The sequence below is a fragment of the Herpailurus yagouaroundi genome, unplaced genomic scaffold (genome assembly GCF_014898765.1).
Source record: "Herpailurus yagouaroundi ecotype Mexico unplaced genomic scaffold, PumYag 207, whole genome shotgun sequence".
NCBI classification, from domain to species: domain Eukaryota; kingdom Metazoa; phylum Chordata; class Mammalia; order Carnivora; family Felidae; genus Herpailurus; species Herpailurus yagouaroundi.
The window spans coordinates 3,196,148-3,215,228 of NW_024412438.1; the positions used below are offsets into that span (position 1 = coordinate 3,196,148).

General features: G+C 64.7%; 2 protein-coding genes and 1 long non-coding RNA gene across 23 annotated transcripts in view; 1 reads left to right on the forward strand and 2 right to left on the reverse strand.

Moving 5' to 3' along the window:
- Window positions 1-48: 48 nt before the first annotated feature.
- On the reverse strand, window positions 49-11,951 carry LRRC71 (leucine rich repeat containing 71). Of its 14 annotated transcripts, XM_040452570.1 has the most exons (17): window positions 11,599-11,715; window positions 11,166-11,275; window positions 7,918-8,067; window positions 7,507-7,632; window positions 7,051-7,126; window positions 6,811-6,888; window positions 4,575-4,643; window positions 4,194-4,353; window positions 4,024-4,107; window positions 3,850-3,939; window positions 3,196-3,348; window positions 2,965-3,058; window positions 2,487-2,575; window positions 1,416-1,457; window positions 1,232-1,346; window positions 747-868; window positions 49-640 (listed from the first exon to the last, which is right to left on the reverse strand). In XM_040452570.1, the coding sequence occupies exons 3-17, from the start codon at window positions 7,937-7,939 to the stop codon at window positions 533-535; spliced, it is 1,428 nt and encodes a 475-aa protein (XP_040308504.1). In that variant the 5' UTR covers window positions 7,940-8,067; window positions 11,166-11,275; window positions 11,599-11,715; the 3' UTR covers window positions 49-532. The 14 variants fall into 14 exon arrangements, with proteins under 14 accessions (XP_040308504.1, XP_040308495.1, XP_040308500.1 ...); XM_040452561.1 differs by lacking the exon at window positions 11,166-11,275 and having other exon boundaries at window positions 3,196-3,288; window positions 11,599-11,951; XM_040452566.1 differs by lacking the exon at window positions 11,166-11,275 and having other exon boundaries at window positions 1,257-1,343; window positions 11,599-11,945.
- A 168-nt stretch (window positions 11,952-12,119) lies between these two features.
- On the forward strand, window positions 12,120-14,986 carry LOC121015573 (uncharacterized). 2 transcript variants are annotated; one of them, XR_005783872.1, is made up of 3 exons: window positions 12,120-12,489; window positions 12,883-13,018; window positions 14,873-14,986. It is a non-coding gene; the product is annotated as an uncharacterized LOC121015573 (long non-coding RNA). The 2 variants fall into 2 exon arrangements; XR_005783871.1 differs by having other exon boundaries at window positions 12,128-12,458.
- The window catches only part of PEAR1 (platelet endothelial aggregation receptor 1), an 18,086-nt gene continuing 12,458 nt past the window's right edge, over window positions 13,454-19,081 (reverse strand). For 6 of the 7 annotated variants that reach the window (XM_040452578.1, XM_040452577.1, XM_040452579.1 and 3 more), the window contains 14 exons: window positions 19,038-19,081; window positions 18,836-18,956; window positions 17,941-18,104; window positions 17,741-17,843; window positions 17,465-17,611; window positions 17,129-17,254; window positions 16,123-16,251; window positions 15,895-16,023; window positions 15,532-15,744; window positions 15,242-15,330; window positions 14,993-15,128; window positions 14,747-14,818; window positions 14,410-14,643; window positions 13,454-13,941 (listed from right to left, as the gene is read on the reverse strand). In XM_040452578.1, coding sequence (XP_040308512.1) covers window positions 13,790-13,941; window positions 14,410-14,643; window positions 14,747-14,818; window positions 14,993-15,128; window positions 15,242-15,330; window positions 15,532-15,744; window positions 15,895-16,023; window positions 16,123-16,251; window positions 17,129-17,254; window positions 17,465-17,611; window positions 17,741-17,843; window positions 17,941-18,104; window positions 18,836-18,956; window positions 19,038-19,081 — 1,859 coding nt within the window. In that variant the 3' untranslated portion in view covers window positions 13,454-13,789. The remainder of the gene's footprint in view (window positions 13,942-14,409; window positions 14,644-14,746; window positions 14,819-14,992; window positions 15,129-15,241; window positions 15,331-15,531; window positions 15,745-15,894; window positions 16,024-16,122; window positions 16,252-17,128; window positions 17,255-17,464; window positions 17,612-17,740; window positions 17,844-17,940; window positions 18,105-18,835; window positions 18,957-19,037) is intronic. The other variant, XM_040452580.1, reaches the window with a different exon arrangement.

Consider the following 19,081-nt stretch of genomic DNA (forward strand, 5'->3'; position numbering starts at 1 on the left):
GCATCCCTGGTTTCACACCACCCACCTCCACAAACCATGGCTTTGGGGTTTGGGTGGAGGGCTTGGCCTTTACTATGTAGATACAGAGCCCTCTTCAAATCAGCCGCCAACTCCGCATCCTCTATGGAGTCCTTGCCTCCTGTGGGCGACTGCCAGCTGCAGGAGTGGGGGCCTGGAGCCCTCCCCTTCGCCTGGGCCCGGGCGAAGGGGTTACAATCCCTGGGGTCCTGCGGGCAGCACGGAGAGAGCGAGCCGGGAGCAGGCCCTGGCCCGCCCAGGCTGGAGGGGCCAAGCTCAGCCCGGAGAAGAAATGGAAAGCCCTTCAGCCACTTCTGGCCGCGAGACATGAACAGACTCAGAGTCCAAACGTTCCAAGTAGTTCTGGAACGGTTTTCAGACAATCTCGAGGGGCAACATACAGCAGTGGAGTTTGCTAGCGATCGAGATTGCCCCCAGGGAGGCCAGCCCACCACGCAGGGACCAGAGATGCTGCAACAGCCCGGCGGCGGCTCCTGGAGGCAGGTGGGAAGGGCTAGGTGGTCTGCTCCTCCCTGGGCTTGGCCTTGGTGACGGGGGCTCGTGGCAGCATCAGCTCCTGGATCGTCGCGTACGCAGGACATTGTGGGGAGAAGCAATTTTTCTGGAAGAGTGAAAGGAAGGGGACGGTGGACAGAAGGGATGCAAGTCAGTCCTCCGGCAGGACAAAGCTTCCCGGGACAAGGTGGGTTAGGGGCCAGGGGACTCACCGCCAGGGACAGCCGCAGCAGCCCCACTGGGCCCTTGGACGGGCTCTTGGACTTGGAGAACTGGGCCTGGTACTGCACGGTGGCCAGGAAGCCCTCCAGCCCCACCTCCGTGATGCGGTTTCCTGGGAGAGGGAGCGACCCAGGTGGCCCCACTGCACCTGTGCCCCTCCCACCCAGCCCCTGCCCCTCACTTCTCCTCCTGCTCCTCCCCCCCCACACCCACCCTCCCTTTCTCCCTCTTCCCCGCCCCCCGCCTCGTTCTCCTGCCTGCCCACCTGGTTTCCCACCTGCACCCCAACTGCCAGGCCCGCGGCCCGACCTACTCTCGCCCCAGACCCTGTGCAGGAGGGCCTCCACCCTCGTGACGGCCAACCATGGGAGGACCGTGTTCTGCCCCGTAGGGTTGGGGGGGTGGGGGCACCCCAGGGCAGCACGGGGCCCCGGTGGCCTCACGGCAGGAGGACAGGGGTGCTCGGCAGACATACGGAGGAGGTTAAGATGCAAAAGGACCTTGTTCCCAGGCATGAAAACCTTCCCGTTGCGGTGCTCCACCGGCTCCAGGAGCGGGTTGACCGTCTCTGCGGCTTCAGCAACCAGCTGCTAAAGCATAATCCCAATTGCAGCAGAGTAGAGGGAGCGAGCCCCCAGGCCACCAGTCAGTCAACATACATGCTTTGGAGACCAGCTATAGGCCAGGCTCTGTCCTAGGTGCTGGGGATACAAAGACACAATAAGCCCACGCCCTCCAGAAGCAACGCTGTGAGGGGGAGCCAGAAGGAGAAGGGGGAAGGGATGGGCAAGCCCCGTGGAGAGAAGCTGGGGTGTGCGGAGCACAGAGGAGGCCCCCCGGCCCCCTCTCCGGGAGCAGGTGGCCCCTGTGCTGAAGCTTGCGGGGCGTGTGACGGTTACCAGGCAAAGAGGGGGCGGAAGGTGTTCCAGGCAGAGAAAATGGCCAGAGCGGAGGCCTGAGGCGTTGGGGCTTTCCTAACAACCAGCCAGCGCTGCGAGGAGGGCCCAGCGCTGGAGACAGAGGACGACCCACGGACCGGACCCGGGCAGAAAGGCAGCCCCCTGGGGTGCCCGGCTGACTCCGTGGGGAGGAGCCTGCGTGCGACTCTTGATCTCAGGGTCCTGAGCTTGAGCCGCACGTTGGGCACAGAGACTACTTAATGAAACAAAACAATGTTTGAAGGCAGCCCAGCCCCTCTCTACCTGACCTTCCTCCTTGGTAGGATCTTGTGTCGGTGCCAGAGAAAACTCCCAAAAGAGGGGAGGCCCCTCCCTGCCTAGGGCAGGAGGTCTGATGATAGAGACAGACCCTCGGACAGCTGGAGGGCTGGGGCTGCCGGGCGCTGTGGAGTCAGCCCAGAAGGTTCCGAATTAACGTGGGAGCCTCCCCAAGTTGAAAGAGAAAAGGGAGGCTCGGGCGGCAAAAGAAAAAGGGGCTCAAGGAGCCGAGCGCAGGGTGGAGCGGCACCACGAGAGCCCTGCCTTCCCGGGGAGCTGAGAGGGGCACAGGGCCAGCGGGACAGTGTGGCCGTGGCCGTCCGGCTGGGAGGGAGCGGCCTCCTCCAGCCGGACAGAGGGAGCACTGAGCTCTCCCCCACCCCGCAAGGAGCCCGGTTGGGATGGGACTGGGGGGGGGGGGACTGGAACCAGAGACCTTTGGGGTGGGGCTGGGCAAGCACTCCAAGGGGCCAGGCTGCCACCACACCCCCACGCCCACCACCTCTCCCCTACCTCCGACTCCAGCAGGAAGCTTCGCTTCTCTTTGTTCCCAGTCTTGGGCCCTTTCCCCTTGCTTGTTTTCTGCTCAGGGATGGTGACCTCTGCAGGGGGCAGGGGGTGGGGGAGCCAGAATGCACAGGGCCCACTCCGGAGACCACCCAGGGGCCCCGGAGAGAATGGGGCCCGGTGGGGGGGGGGGGGGGGGGGGGGGGGGGAATCTCCTCACACCAAGGGTTGGGAGCAGCCGAACAGCTGGAGGAACCACCCTGGCCAGGACGACGGTCCTCGTCCTCGTCTCAGAGCAGTGCCTTGGGGGTCCCCTCTCTTGGTAAACAACGTGGGGAGTGCAGTGGGCCAGGACGGGGCCACATGGGGCCGGAAGGACATCACCAGAAAACGCACGTGGAGGCGGAGGACAGGCCTCCCGTCCAGCCCCCACCGGACCTCCCCCTGCACCGAAGAGGAGCCTCGAACGGGCACCAGCACTTACTCCCTTTGCCTGACTTCGTGGGGTCTTCTTTCTTGGGGGTCCCTTGCGTGGGCGACTGCCCTGACCCTGACTTCTCCTCCTTCCTCACCGACTCCTGGGCAGCCAGTAAGGACGCAGATAGAACCCGCCTCCCCGGGCAGGACGGAGCCCGGCTGGGAAGGGGCCCATGCGGGACCTTCCACGGCCTTCCTCCCTCCAGCCCAGTTCCCCCAGCGCTGGCAGCACACCCACCCCCCCTGACTTCTCCTTCTTCTTGCTCAGGCCTTTCAGGGTCTTGGTTGTCTGCGTCTTGTCTGTCTTTTCCACCAGTGCAGCACTGTTGACCTGTAGCAGCAGGTTCTTCTCACGGTCCGTTTTGGAGTCCCCAGGTCGGGAGGAGGAAGGCTGCGCTCACAGAAGGGAGGGGAGGGGAGGGGAGGGGATGGGAGAAGCGGCCAGCACCCCTTCCTCAAGGAGGGGTGAAGGGAAGCCCGTTGCCGGCTGGCGGCGGGACTGACCGCACCCCCACGCCATCTCCCCGCCTAAAAGCCGAAACTGCGCGTTTGGGAGTCCTGGGGGTGCGGGGGAGGGGGGGGGGGGGGGGGGAGGCGGGGGCGGGGCTGGGGGCTCAGACTCTCGCGTCGGGACTTTCACTGAACTAAGGCAGGTGCACCGCGCGCACTGTCCCGTGCGACCCCGCGACAGAGCTGCGGAGCAGCCGGGCCACAGGCGAGCACGCAGGCCGCGGTTAGGGAACGCGCCCCAGGTCCCGGGCTGTGGCCGGCTGCCCGGGGCGGTATCTAGTCCTTTCTCTCGCCCCGCAGGAGAGGCTCCGCAGGGAGAGCACACCCGCTAGGCCTGGGGGGGCGGGCGCTTCGTGCGGGGCCGCAGGCGCCGGGGGCTCACCGATCGCGAGCGCTCCTGCGTCCCTTTTTCCAGCAGGAGGCGGCGGCGCTCCACCACCTCGGTGTGCGTCAGCTCGAAGGGACGCAGGACCTGGGGCGAGCAGCCCGCGGTCAGGCACCGGCGGGGGTGGGGGGTGGGGGGGAACCCCAGCCTCTGCCCCGCCGCCGCACCCACCTCGGCCAGCTTCAGGGCGCCCTGGTCCTGGATGCGGTTGTGCGCCAGCGACAGCCAGAGCAGGGCGCGGTTCAGCCGGAGGCCCTGGGGCGGGGGCGCGTGTGAGCCTGTGGCCCAGCCGTCCCGCCTCCGCCTCCAGTCCCCGCTCCCTGCCCCCGCCGGTCACGTACGTCCGCGATGTAGCCGGCACCCGCGTCCCCGATGTGGTTGAAGGCCAGGTTGAGCGAGACCAGGGTCCGGTTGCAGCTGCGCAGCGTGGACAGAGCCTGGCCCAGCAGCTGCGCGCCGTGGTCGTCGATGTTGTTGTTCCGCAGAGACAAGTGCGCGATCCTGCGCGCGGAGGGAGAGCAGGCTGGCTGGGGACGTGGGGCCGCGCCCCTGGGGAGCCCAGCGGCGAACTCAGCGCGTTAAGGAGGGCGCAACGGTCCGAGGGCGGAGGGGCAGGAGCGGAGGGTGCCTGGGGCTTTGTCAGGGGGCAGGACAGGGTGGACCAGGGCTGACCTGGTCCGGGGGACGGGCCCTAAGAAAGGGGGGAAGAAAAGCAGTCTCACGGGCTGTCCGCGGCCATGAGCTTGTGATAGGACTGTTCCGGCAGCGGGTTGCCCTCCAGAGACACCTTCCTGAGGACGGGGGAGATCTGAGGACCTGGCGGCACCACTGGGGCCAGAGGAGGGAGGGGGTCGGACAGGACGTGTGGGTCTCTGGGGAGCAGCTTGGAAACAGCCCAAGGGTGGCCCTCCCTCCTGTGTAGGAAATTACACGGACAGTTCTGTAGACCAAAAACCCACAAGTTCTGGGGGGCCCGGGGGGGGGGGGGGAGGCTCGGTCAAGCGACAGACTCGATCTCGGCTCAGGTCTTGATCTCTCGGTTGGGGAGACGGAGCTCCGCAACAGGCCCTGCGTTGATGGGGTGGGGCCTGCTTGGGGCTCCGTCTCTCCTCTCTGCCCCTCCCCCACTTGTGCACGGGCACACGCTCTCAAAATAAGTATTAAAATATTTTTTTTTTTAAATTTTTTTTTTTTCAACGTTTATTTTTGGGACAGAGAGAGACAGAGCATGAATGGGGGAGGGGCAGAGAGAGAGGGAGACACAGAATCGGAAACAGGCTCCAGGCTCCGAGCCATCAGCCCAGAGCCCGACGCGGGGCTCGAACTCACGGACCGCGAGATCGTGACCTGGCTGAAGTCGGACGCTTAACCGACTGCGCCACCCAGGCGCCCCTAAAATATTTTTTTAAACATAAAAATCCGTAAGTGTAGCCATGTGAATGGGGTCACTCGCCAGCACTAGTGACCGGTGGTGAGGTGGCCTCTGAAAGGATTTCGAGATCCCACCTTCCTGGTACCCATGCCTGGTGTAGTCCCCCCACGCCCCCCCCCCCGGGGGGGGGGGGGCCCAGTGACCCCCTTCCTACTGAATGGAATATGGCACAAGTAATGAGGTGTCGCTTCTAGGTCACAAAAGGACCGTGGCCCCTGCGTCGGGAGCTCTCTGGCCCTCTCTGGGATCCCTTGCGGGGCAGGGGGGGCATCCAGACGGCCAGACTGGCCCGGAGAGCCCTCCCTCCTACTGCAGCCCCACGGAGGCGGCCACTAGGTCAGCTGGGCGGCAGGTGCTCCAGCCCCAGCCGCCAGCTTCCTGTGGGCCCACCGGGCCACCCCCACCACCGCGAGGGACCACACACCCCCCACCCCCCCACCACACACACACACACCCTGGGCAGGGGGCACCCAGCTCGTCCACACCCGCACCCAGGTCTATCTCCCAGAAACCGGAAACCAATAAACTGGTGTCGCTGGAAGCCCCCACGTGACCCGTAGTGTGTACCTGATTCACGACCCCCACAAGCCTGGCTTCTCCCGCAGCAGCAGCAGGCGCTGGGAGAACGCAGGCCCTTTTCCAAGTCCCCACGAACACTGAACTAACGGCTAGAAGCTTCTCTACTTAAAAGTTCTCTCCCACGGTTTATTATCACGGGAGATTCATTACCTTTCGGGTTGGCTCCTCCTTCACCTAAAGGTCATCACGTTCATTTTCAATTATTCGCCCTCGGCGATCTGACTCACTTTCGTATCTTAAGAGGAATCCCTAGGTCTGTTTCCGGTTCCCATGATGGAAACAAATTACGTTTCCTCCGCTGAGGGAGACCCAACCCCGCCCTGCAGGAACGTCCCACCGGCCACCAGGGGAAGACCCGTAGCCCCGGAACGCGGAGGGTGTGTTCTGTGAAGCAGGATAAACCAAAGGTGCTGGGGAAGCCTCGAGAAGGAGGGCGAGGCCCCACACCTGTAGCGACACCGCCTCCCACCTGGCCCCTGCCCCCTCCATTCCTCCTCCACAACTGGGCACCACCTCCTCCAGGCAGCCCTCCTGTCTCCCCGCCCAGCAGCCATGAAATGGGGTGGCACTCTTTCTCTGCCCCCACTCCCTGCCCCACGAACCGCCACAGCGCCCACGCGGCCCTGCAGTGTCTGCCCTAACCTCTCCCTCCCCCAGCGATGCCGGAGGAGAAGAGCCAGCCTTAGTCCCGCGTTAACCCCCAGGCAGGAAACCCCCAGGGAGAGCATGGGTGGTCGTGGTGGCGAGGAGAGGGGTCGGGGCCCAAAGGCCTGTCTCTTTAGGCACTGGTGTGGCATAAAAGGGACCCCCTCCTTGTCACACTGAAGCTTCTAAACCTCCCTCCCGCCCCAGGGACGCCACCGCCAGTCTCCTCCCCAAACTGCTCCCCCCCCCACCCGCGCCAGGTCCGTCCTGGGGCGCTCCCCACCTGCCCTCCCGCGTCTGACCTGAGCGTGGGCGCGCAGAGAGGCAGGAGGGCGATGAAGGTGCTCAGGGTCTTATCCGTCAGCCCCACCTTCCACAAGCTGGACTTGGGAGGCGCGGAAGCCAGCTGGAGCCTCACCCCCTTCCCCGCGTCCCCTCCGGCCACACGGTCTCCCGAGCGCCCCTTCCACCGTCCCGGGCCTCCCGCGCCCCTGCCCGCGATCTTTATCCCCCGCCCCGGCCCACCCACCCCGTGCCCTCACTTTATGGCCTGCAGCTGGCTGAGGGGGGGCAGACATTTGGAGAAGATGCCCAAGATCCGCTCCTCGACCCTCCAACCTGTGGCAGCAAGAGGAAGGAGGGGCCTCAGGCCCCGGCCAGGGGGGGTCCGCGGTGTGGGGGTGACTGCGGGGCGGGGGGGGGAGGGTGCACCGCCGGGAGGTGGGAGGCGGACTGAGGGCGGAGGGGCACCGCGGGGCCGGGAGTCGTCGGGGCTCAGGTCCAGGGGGCGGGGCAGCGCGGGGTGGGGGGCGGACCCGGGCGAGGGGCACGCGGGGTGGGGGAGCGTCGGGACTCAGAACGAGGGGAGGTCCGCGGGGGTGGGGGCGCGGACTCGGGGCGGAAGGGCACCGCGGGGCGGGACTCAGGCCGGGGGAAAGTCCGCGGTGCGGGGGGGGGGGGGGCCCCCGGGGGGGGGGGGCCCCGGGGGCGGGGCTCACCGCGGATGTAGATTTCCTTCACCCACTTGTCCTCGGGCTCCAGCTCCACCTGGATCGTGGGCCGGAAAAACACGTATTTGCTCTCCAGGCTGTTGAGGCTGCAAGACGCCGACAGGCGCTGATCGTCTGCAAGGCAGGGGTGCAAGGAGCGGGGTGAAGAGGGAGGAAACAGAAGCGCCGGCCCAGGGCGGCCAAAGGGCAGTAGCCCCCAGGTGTGGCCGGGCCAGGGTCGCCGAGGGTTTGTGGAGGAAGGCGGGAGACTCGCCCGCCTCCACACCCGCCACTTGGAAGCCTCCCCTCGGCGCGCCGCACCCCTGCCCTGCGCAACCCCCCCCCCCCCCCGCTTTGGCCCCCCCCGCCAAGGGGGGCCACCCGGCAGGCCCCCTAGGGGCTCCCCTGGCACTCACTCACCCTGGGCGGGCTTTTCCGACATCGAGGCGGAGGGAACGAAGGCCGGGTGCGGGCGAGGCCGGGTGACGACCTTGGGGAAGTCCGTGTAGCCCGAGCGCGTGCAGAGCTCGGCGAAATCCGTCTCGAGGACCCCGGTGCACTGGTATTCCTCTGCGGGGCGGCGGGAGGTGAGGGCGGCCGGGCCCACCGTGGCCAGGGGGAGGGGGGGCAGCAGAGAGCAGCGGGCGCCCACGGGGACCGCGCCGGCGACGCGTCCCCAGGCTCAGCCGCCCGGGGCTTCGGGCCCCGCGGCGGCTGGGCGCCCCCCTCCCGGAACGGCATCCTTACAGCCAGTGTTTAATCTAAGATGCGTGGTAAAGACCCACGCTGGGGACACTTAAGGGCAAACCGCGGGAAACCCAGACCCGGGAGAAAGGGGGCTGCCGGGCGCCTCCCCTCTGCGCTGGGGGCTCCACCCACCCACGGGTCAAGGCCGCTTGCGCTGCGCTCCCCGCCCCGGGGCAGGGGGGCGCTCCACCTCCCACAGTGTCCCCAGCCGGGCCTCCTCCCGTGCCCCTTGTTTGCTGGGACGGCCCAGCGTCACCCGGGGAAAGAAGCCCAGGCCCGACCGACGTGAGCCTGGGAAGGAAGCCAGGAGCACCTGTCACCCCGCCCCCATCCCACACGGACACCGAGCTGCCGCAGAGCCTCGGGCTTTTATTTACGCAGCAACGTGTTTATAGCACTTGTTTGTTCTGAGTGCTTTAGAAACATCACTTCACTCAAGACTCCCATTCATTCAGACCGACGCTCCCCACATCCCATCCTGAGGGCTATGCAACCTGGAGTCCTCAGGGACCCGAGGTCTTTCCCACTTCCCCATGTGCATCCCAGGAAGAAGTGGTTCTTGAAGATGGGAAGGGCTGTCCCTGGCGCAGGGGAGAGTCTGGAGGCCGAAGGGTTGACCTGGTACCAGCCTGCTCTTCCAAGTGCTGGCAACCTGGAGCCGGAGCCCCCGAGGCACCACCACCGGCCTGTGCTGAGCCGAGCCGGAGGAGAACCGGTGCAGCTGACCACCCGGGAGCCTGCCCGGAGGCCCAGATGGTCTGGAAGCAGGTGCTCAGAACAAGTGGGGACGAGACAGGTTCTCGTGGCAAAGGAGCGAGACCGGGGGGGGGGGGGGGGGGGGGCCACAGGGGCACAAGACACATCAGCTCCAGGGACAAGGCGGTTGAGAGGAGGCTCAGGGCCCCAGGGAACCCCCTTGCACAGCCGCCTCCTGCACACCGCCTGCCTTCCGGGCTGTTCCCCCTGCTGGGGGAGCCCCTCACCCCTTCCTCCCTTTGCTCCCACCACCCTTCTCTGTAACAGAGATTCTCAAACCTGAACAAGCCAGGAGAGCCGGTCAAAACAGCTTCCTGGGCCCCCTCCCCAGAGACCCTGATTCCCAGGGCCACGTGGAGTCTGTGAATTTGCATTTCTAACAAGCTAACGACAAACCGGTGATGCCAAAGCTACTGGTCCAAGGCCGGCGGCTGAGAGCCTCTGCTCTGGAGCCGGGCTGCCCAGCAGAAGTTCGCGGGCACATGGAAATGCTCCCTGCGCTTCAGGCGGCCTTTACCTGGTGGCCAGTGAAGCTCTAAAGGGGGCTTGTCCCGGCTCCGTCCCTCCCACACTCCTTCCTCACGCTCTGGGCTGACCTTGCCTTGCACTTCCTGAGAAACAGAAGCCACCAGGTGGGGTTTCCACTAAATCTCTAAACCTTCCTGCGGCCGCCATCACTCTCTACCCGGCTGGAGCCCTGAGCCCCTCATCTGCCCCACCACTGCCCTCAGTGCCACTCCGTGTTGCCCTGGGCGGTCGCCACCCCCACTCTCTCCCACCTGTCAGCTTCTCTGCCAGCTGCTCCCCCCAACAGTGCCTCCAAGTGCTCCACTCTTCTCTGCACATGCTCCCCGCTGCCCCAGGGGAACCTCTTTCCTCCCCAGGCCTTAAATACACCCGGACGTCAGCAGCTCCCATAGTGCCAGCTCCAGCCTTCCCTCTCTTGGGTGCTCGGGACCCAGGTGTCCAGCTGACGGCACCCCTTGGGGGACTTCTCCCACGTGCCCTTGCTTCAGGCTTTCCTGTCTGCGCGGACGGCACCTCAACCCACCTACTGCCGGGCCCAGAAACCTGGGAATCATTTCTCCCTTCACTTCCCACCCGAGCCGAGACTCCACCGGTTCTTACGGCTTCTACTTGGGAGCTATTTTTCCAAGAAGTCTAACTCCTTCTCCCTCGCTGCTCTACCCCAACTACCACTGTCCCCCGTGTGGACTGGCGAAATGCCTGGATTCACCTCCCTGCCTCCACACTCTTCCCTTCCTCTCCACTGTTTATGCAGAGCGGTGGGGGCGGGGGGGGGGGTGATGCAGCTGGGTTCCTACCTGTAAAACATTCTACATTGTCTTGTCTCTCCTTCTGGAAAATGCTCTTTCTCCAGCTCTCACAGCTCCCCACCCCCCAGCCACCCTGACGAGGAGGGAGCCCCTGACCAAGTTCTGACTATCAGAGCCTCTTCCCAAGTGGTTTTCCCGTGAGTCCAGGGACAGCAAGCCCCGTCCCTCTCAAAGTGGATGGATTTGAATCAAGGAGCCTTCCAACAGGGGTGCCGGCTGGCTCAGTTGGTAGAGGGCACATCTCTTGATCTTGGGGTCATGAGTTTGAGCCCCACGTTGGGTGTGGAGCCTACTTTAAAATATTTTTTTTTCAACGTTTATTTATTTTTGGGACAGAGAGAGACAGAGCATGAACGGGGGAGGGGCAGAGAGAGAGGGAGACACAGAATCGGAAACAGGCTCCAGGCTCGGAGCCGTCAGCCCAGAGCCCGACGCGGGGCTCGAACGAACTCACGGACCGCGAGATCACGAGATCCCACGAGATCGCGAGATCGTGACCTGGCTGAAGTCGGACGCTTAACCGACTGCGCCACCCAGGCGCCCCCCTACTTAAAAAAAAAAAAAAAAAAGACTTCCAGTAAATTCCCCTTTGTGGATCATTTATGTGGGCTGGGGTTCTGTCCCTTGCAACACACAGAGCCACACGCTGACTCCTCTGGTTTTCTTTCCCCAGAGAGTGTGAATGGACCCTGTGCATCTCTGCATCCAGAAAGTAATTGTTGAATGAATGAGTAAATAAAAATCAACTCAAAGTCACCTCCTGGTAGTTTCCCCTCCCCGCACCTGATGTCCCTCCCCGGGGCCTTCTTCTCATACATCTTATCACACCTTATCCTGTTTGTCAGCGTCCCAAACCACAGGGTGGGTTCTTTGGGATCGAGTTCGATTCAAAGCTGTGCCAAGTTGACTTTCAAGAGCTGGGCTGCGAGAACCGTGATCTGTAGGCCAAGATGGAGCAGAGAGCTGGGCACAGGGGTGCACAATGTACGCTCGTGGGATCAACAAAGGAATTTGCAGTTTACAAAACACCTTCCCACCGCCAGCTCCCTTGTTTCTCACATGTCCCATGTCCGCACTACACAGAAGGGTGCCCGGGGCCACACGCCTAATAAGGGTCACCACGCAGGAGCTGGTTACACGCACCAGCTGAACACAGCGAGCCTCAGCACCGGAGCTCCCACGGCGACCCCCGGCTCGCCCGCCGCGCGCTCCAGGCCGGCGCTGCGCCCCGCACAGCGACCATGCCCACCCGCCCGCCTACCGGGGTTCTTGGGCTCCTCCTCGCCCACCGGCGGCAGGACGAGGGCCGGCTTCTCCTTGGCCCCGCGATCCCCCTTCTTGGTCACCGTGCCGGACGACTTCTGGGTCCCGGGACGCGGGGCCCTGGGGGAGGCCCCGGGCGTACTCGCCTCGCCGGACATGCCGGCGCCGTCCGCAGCGGCCCTGGGACGGCCCACGCGGCGCGGAGGCGAGACGGGACTCTGTGGGGCTCGCCCTGGGGGAGGACTGAACCTGGGGTCTCTACTCCGCTGCCACCGCCCCGCCGCGCCCGCCGCCCCGTGGTCTCCGCGTCCCTCTCCAAGACAACGCGCGCGACGGGAGGGCGCAACAGTTACAGCCGCGGGCGGGGGAGCCCGGGGGCGGAGCCAAGGAGAGAGCGAGGGGGCGGGGCGGGGCCCGAGCCGGCAAGAGGACCACTCACAGCCGCGGGCTGGGGAGCTCGGGGGCGGGGCCGGTGGGAAGAACGGTTACAACTGCGGGCGGGAGAACTCGGGGGCGGAGTCAAAGACTGAGCGCGGGAGGGGGGTGGGAAGAGGCGGGGCCGGGACGGAGGCGGGCGGGGCATCCAAAGTCACTCGGGAAGTTGCGTCCCGGAGAGCCGGGATGCGGCAGTCGGGGAATTTTGGAAGGGGGGGGGGGGGGGGGGGCAGACCCACTTTCTGGGGTGCGCCCTCCTATCCTGTAAGGAGAGGGCTCCTGATGGAAAAGGCGTGGCGCTGGGTTTTATTCCCGACCCCCCGTGTGGTTAGCACACTGGGAAGTGTGCGCAGCTAGTGGGTCCGCTAATGAGGTCACGAGGCGGATCTCGCTTCTCAGAAATCCTGGATTCAAAGTCCTCAGGTCATCTAGCCCCGGCGGTTCCACAGCCCTTGTGAGCCTCCCCTCTTCCCGCTGCTTTCCGGCCTCCAGCCTCCGCAGCCCACCCAGCTCTGCTCCCCCCTGCCACTGCCAGCACCTCCCGCCTGGGAGCCTTGGCGCCGACCTCCTGTGCCGCCCTGTGCACGTGCCACTCTTCCGGGAAGCGGCCCACATGGGCCGCCCCTCAGCTCAGTTCGCAGGCTGCCTACTTAATGGTGCTTACCACTGGTGCTTTCAGCTCACTTAGCCGCTCGCCCTTTGGGGGACATTTATTGAGTGCCTACTGTATACCAAGGGGAACTGATGTTGAGCATATTACGTGATCCCTGCCTCCAGGGAGCCTACGGGGGGGGGGGAGGGGGGAGGCAGAGATTAATCAAATGATCCCACAAACACCACATTACAGGGAGGACTGGTACCCTGAGGACCTTCTGCAGGTATCCGGTGGATGAACACAGCTGGAATCAGTGCTACACAACAGAGGGGAGCAAGAGAGGCGCTTCCCTGAGGACCGGATGTGAGGGACAAGTAGCAGCTAACAGGTGAGCGGAAGACAAGAGCACCGGATGTGCAAAGTCCCCGGGGTAGGAAGAAGTGTGGCTGGTAGGTGGATCTAGAGCCCAGGGTGACTAGAACGGAGTGACAGTGAATACAGTTCAAGGTGAGGCTGAAGACAGGCCAGGCCAGGCCAGCAGAGCCCCTAAGGCCTGTGACAGTTCTGAGTCTGGTCCCAGAGCCATGGGGCACCCACGAAGACGTCCACACACGGGTAACTAACCACTGTCTATCCTGAGCAGCCGGTTGGAACAGGTGCCAGTGTGCAAGGAGGCCAGTTAGGCTGTTGCTGGAGTTCGCTGAGTTTGGGCTGCCTCTCGACTGCACAGTGTGTGCCCCAGACAGGGTGTGTGCCTGGAGGCCCTCTGCACACACACACACACACACACACACACACACACACACAGCCTTGAGTGCGCAGAAAAGGAGCCCAATATACGTTTTTGACATTAATCTGAAATCAGAGTTTTCCAGCAACATTCAACCCACCAGTTTATGTACAAAGGCCTTGGGGCCCTGGGGAGCAGCAGGTTGCGAAACATACAAAAGGGAAGGCAGGCCTCCTGCTGACCGGTGTCTCCCACGATGGAACCCGGGATCCAGGCCCCGGTGTCTCGGACATTCGCTTCCTCTGTCAGGCGTGTTCACGTTCACGGCCTGCCGGTCCTCTCCCCGCTCCTGGCAGGGTACAGCAGGCTCTGCCCCCAGCCCCGGGCCGCGAAGGGCAGGTACTGGCCTCTGCGCACCACCCCGACCTCTCAGCGGTCCTGGCGCCGAACTGGGGGTGACGGGGGATGCCGTACTGGGGGCAAGTCATAGTGTCCAGGGATGTGGCTGTTCTTTGGGGAGTCGTAGTGGCCAGGGGGCAGGCCCGGAGGCAGTGGGGGCTGGGAGCCCACAGAGTCTCCATCTGGGGACAGAGAAGGGACAGGGCGGGAGGTGGCTCCTCCCTCCTCACCCCACCCTTCCCCTCCCCAGCCCCTCCTGCCCACAGACAGACGACGGACGGACGGTGCCAGTTTGTGTATCTCCTCAGCTGCCGTCGGGGGGAGGCCACCTGGACCTGCCCACCTCATAGGTTATGAGGACACTTTGTCCCCAGCCTTGTTCCCCTCTTTTCTGAGTACCAACGCCACAAGTCAGGTGCTGTCAGACCATTTCAAATCCTCAGCCCTGGGAGGCAGGCCACCACTCACAGGCCCTTGGAGGCAACGTGACTTCCCAGACGTGATGCCTGTGCGAGCCCAGTCTGACCCCAAGGTCCACGCTCTTGGTGCTGCACCGGGCCCACTCTGTGCTCTCTCCCCCCTACCCTTCTTTCTCCCTCCCTCGTCCTGCTTCCCTGTAGCCCCTGCCCCAGCGGAGAAGGGGGACTCACCATAGGTCAGAGGGCTGGGCCGTTCATAGGTGCCACTGTCTCTCTGTGGCTGGGGGTGTCGCCGCCTCTGGCTGTCCCGGAGTGGAGGGGGCTGCCTGGGGGGAGACCCTGAGGGGGGGCCTTTCATCTCCACATAGCTGCTCTCCCGGAGGCCCCCGAGGAGGCTGGGCAGGTCCCGGATGGTGGCGTAGGGGTTTTCGCTGCTCAGGGAAGCCACGCTGGCCCCCAGCCCCTCTTCGGAGATGGGCCCCAAGGAGAGGGGAAAGGAGTCAGGCTCTGTGGGCGCACCGGCGCCCAAACCCCAGCTTGGCCTCCTGCCTCACCCCTGCGCCCGTACCTTTACCAGAGAACGGGCCTGGGCCGTCGCTGCTGCTACGGTAGCTGTGGCTGTAGCTCAGGCGGCCGCTACCTGCGCAGGGGGAGAGGGAGGCAATGAGCAGTCGGACCCCGCGCTCCTCCCCAGGCTCCCACCTGCCCCGGAACCAGAGCCCAGGACCCTTCTGCGGACACACAGGCTCCGAGGGAGCAGGTGCTGAGCCGCACGAGCCCCCCTCTCCAGACGCCTTGGCCTCCAGGCTCCTACCCCTGTCCAGAGGCCCTGCAGGGGGCTCCCGGCGGTGCTTCCAGTCCGCAGGCAGGGTGCTGTGGTTATCCTGCCCGTGAGCCCCCCCTGGCCGCTCAGGGACCTGCAGGCTGCCAAAGAGCTGACTGCCCGGAAGCTGATAGGGGAGGGGCGGAAGGGGGAGAGAACACACAAGAATGGAGCTTTCCAGAGAAGTAGGTGTGCGCCCCCCCCCCCCAACCGCGGTGCCTTCTCTCCCCCAGCACTGACCTTGTTCGGGGGCGGGGGTTTCGGTGAGCACTGTGACAGGGTGTGGTAGCTGGGGTTGGAGTAGTAGTGGCTGTAGCTGGGAGGGACATCTGCGCGAACAGACGGGGCGCGTCATGACCTGGCCGGTCAGCGAGAGGCCCGGGCCCAAGACAGTTGTTGTGTCCCGGCAGATCTGACCTCTCTTCTCCCCTCCAGCTCCCCGCTTCGCCTCTTCCGGATCCAGGGAGGGACACGGGAGCCCCGCACCCCATCCGCCGGGAGCCCACGCGCCAGCCCCGCGTCCAGCTCACCTGGCATGACGTACTCAGAGCCATCCAGCCGCCCGCTGCTGTAGGCCACGGCCAGGTGTTGGTGTGCCTTGCCTTTTTGCCAATGGCGGTAGCCGACGAACAGTGCCAGCAGGGCCACCACCAGGGACCCCAGCACCGCAATGCCAATCACTGCCCCCAGCGAGTTATAGGCCACCGGAGAGGTAGGCATCATGGTGAAGGGCTCCTGGCTTCCTAGGGGGATGGGATGGCCACTCAGCGCAGTCTTGGCTCTGCCCGTGAGCTTGGGGTGCCCGCATAGGACAGGCCCCGGGAGGGGGGCAGGGCCCATAAGGGGACCGTCCTGGTGCCCTGGGGACCATCGGGGCCAACAGGAGAACTCACCAATCCTGCAGGGGGCGCCGCTGTGCCCCGGGGGACACACACAGGCTCCCGTCTCTGGGTGGCACCTCTCTCCAGGACCACACTGGCAGGACTGGGAGCAGTTGGCACCGAACATCCCCGGAGAGCAGCCTGCGGGACAGGCAAGGAGGCAGTGGGGTTGAGGGACCCAGATCTGCAGTGTCCGCCTTGGGCTTGGGGGAGGGGCGGGAGTTTCGCTTCTCTGGGTACCTTCTAAGCAGAGGTATCCAGTCCAGCCTGGGGGGCAGAAACAGCTCCCATCCTGGGGGTGGCAGGCCCCCCCCTGGCGGCACTGGCAGGGCTGGGCGCAGTTGGCTCCCCAGTGTCCTAGAGGGCACGCTGCAGGAGACAAGGTGGCTGTCCGGTGGGGCAGGGCCACCCCCGTCTGGATGAACCCTCAGCCCCAGCTCCCTGAAATCTTCTCAGCCTTGGTCTCCCGGGGACACCAAGTTTTTGAACCGCAGCCGCACACCGATGAGTCACACATGCTTCTCACGTGCCCAGCTGCCTACTGGAACCTGCACTTGGCTATCTAGCAGCCATTTCAGACTCGCGGGGCCAAGGCCAGACAACCAAAGGCTTTCAAACTACCCTGCATTGCTTAGCTCTGGTTTCTTTTTTACGTCTTTATCTTAAGAGAGAAGTAAACCCTTTGAGGCATAACTTCTGTGTGTGTGACACTAGCAGATAATCTAATGGTGGCCGGGACCGCATCCTATGGGAAACTTTTCCCCTAGATATGCCCCTCGCCCACCGCCCCTGCACCCAGCCTTTCTTGTGGCCACATCTCCTCACTTCCCGTTTCCAACACTTGCTGTCTGTGGTTTGGGGGACTAACCTTTTCCGTGATGTTCTTTATATATTTATGGGGGGGGGAAGCCCCCATAAATATACAAATAAATATAAATTGAAAAGCGCAGAGGGGATAAAAGCACGTGCCCAAAACCAAGCTTGGGGTTCCCCCCACCCCGCGCCTGGTCGAGTAATGCCCTTCCCAGGCGTCCCGTGCAGAAGGGTGGGCGTTCCCTGAGCACGTGGAACAGGACCCGCGTTGTAGGGGACACCCACTATGGATCTGTTTGCGTTGTTTACATAAGTTACCGAATCCAAGTGGGTGCAGAGGCTTTTACGCCCCGCAGCAGGGGAACAGGAGCCTCTGGCCCTCAGCCCGCCTCTCAGCACACACACGCACTCCCCCACACAGGCCAGCACGTACGCTGGGAGCAGTCGGGGCCCGTCCAGCCAGCCAGACAGTAGCAGGTCCCATTCGAGGGATGGCAGGAGGAGTGGTTACCACACTTGCAGGGCACACAGCGTTTGCCATAGCGGCCAGGCTGGCAGGCTGCGGGAGAGAGACTGGCGGTGACTGGGGGGCAGGGGAGAACCCTCAGCCAGCCCTTGACCCGCTATCTCCCTCCCTCCCTCCCTCCCACTGGAGCGGGGTAGTGGGGGCGGGGCTTCCGGCAACTGATGTTGCACCGCCCCCTACTGCTGTAAGCACCGCCCAAGTGCTTACAGGCCCCAGGTGGGGGAAGGAAAGGGGGGGCCTCACATCTCTGGCAGGAGGGGCCTCGGAACCCAGGCGCACACACGCAATTGCCGTTCTCGGGGATGCAGGTGCCCCCGTTCTTGCAAGAGCAGGTGTTACTGCAGTTTGCCCCCCAGAAGCCTTCGGGGCAGGGCAGGTGGCAGCGGGTGCCTGTGGGAGAGAAGGGTAGGGTGAGCCCAGCCTGGGCCCCCGGTGTCCACAGGGGCTCTTCTGGACACACTTAGGATGCATCCCCCAACCCCGCTGTGGGCCTGGGGCCTGGACACCTAGAATGCTCACCCGTCCAGCCAGCCTGGCACCGGCAGCGTCCGTGAACAGGGTCACAGCCGTCAGCATGGTCACAGTCACAGCGACTGGCACAGCCTTCACCGAACTGTCCCTTCTTGGAGAGGGGGTGGGGTGGGGGTAGGCCAGTCAGCTGGCAGGGAGGAGGCTGCGACCCGCCATTCCCTGGGCAGGCAGGCTGTTAGAGTGCTTACCGGGCACGGGAGCTGGCAGTGGGCCCCCTGCCACCCAGGGGTGCAGGTACAGGCCCCGGTCTGGGGGCTGCAGGCTGCCTCGTGGGCGCACTGGCAGCTGGCGTTGCAACCGAAGCCCCAGGTTCCAGGTAAGCAGGGCACAGAGCAGTTACCAGGCTGCCAACCTGGAAGAAGGGCCCTGCAGGTAGGCCTAGGGCTCCAGCCCTCCCGGGGTAGCACACACCAGGCCTCAGCCGTGCCAGGCTCTGGGCTCCGAGCGGGGGGGGGGGGGCGGGCGGGGGGCCCTCCCGGCCCACACAGGGGACCGGCATATACACTGGTAGAAGCTGGACAGAGGCAGAGCGGCCGCCTGCGGCGAGCCACCCCCTTCTGGGGCCCGCCTCTCCTGCAGAATGAGGGGAGCTGGCAGCGACCCAAGTGCTTACAGGCCCCACCAGGTAACTAAATGAGTCACACAGATCACGCGGCAGACTACGGGGAGGGCAGGCGACTGCAGACCGGAGGTTGGTTAAACATAACAGAGAACAGCCCAAATAAAACACATCCGTGTTAGAATCCAGCCTAGAGGTGGCCAACGGGCCACCCGGGTAGGTCTCAGAAGTCCCTCCTGGCCCTGACATCGCGCGGTTCTAGATGACAGAGGGTGAGGAATGCTCGCCGAGAGGGGCCTTCTGGCCTGGGCCTTTAAGCGCAAGCAGGATTTTTGTGGTTGAAGAAAAGCAAAGTGGATATTCCAGGAAGGAAGTAGGCTGGCTACTTTCCCACCGTCCAGCTGCTGCTAACCAGGGGCGCCGCCCTCACCCTGCAGCCTCGCGCCTTCCCCGGGCCCGGGCCCGCCTTCTCTCCCGTGGGCCCGCCCCCACGCCGCCCCTCCCCGGACACCCCACGCCCTCACCCTCCTTGCAGACGCAGGCGCCGTCGATGGGCGAGCAGGCCAGGGCGTTGTGGCAGGAGCAGCGTGCGGAGCAGTTGACTCCGTAAGTGTCAGGCGGGCAGAGGCCGGCGCAGTGCGGGCCCTGAAAGCGGGGCCGGACTGTGAGCGGGCGGCCCGGCTCCGCCGCGCCGCGCCCCCGGGGCCCCGCCGGGCCGCGCCTCACCGTGTAGCCGGGCGCACAGCGGCACCGGCCGCTGTCGGGCTGGC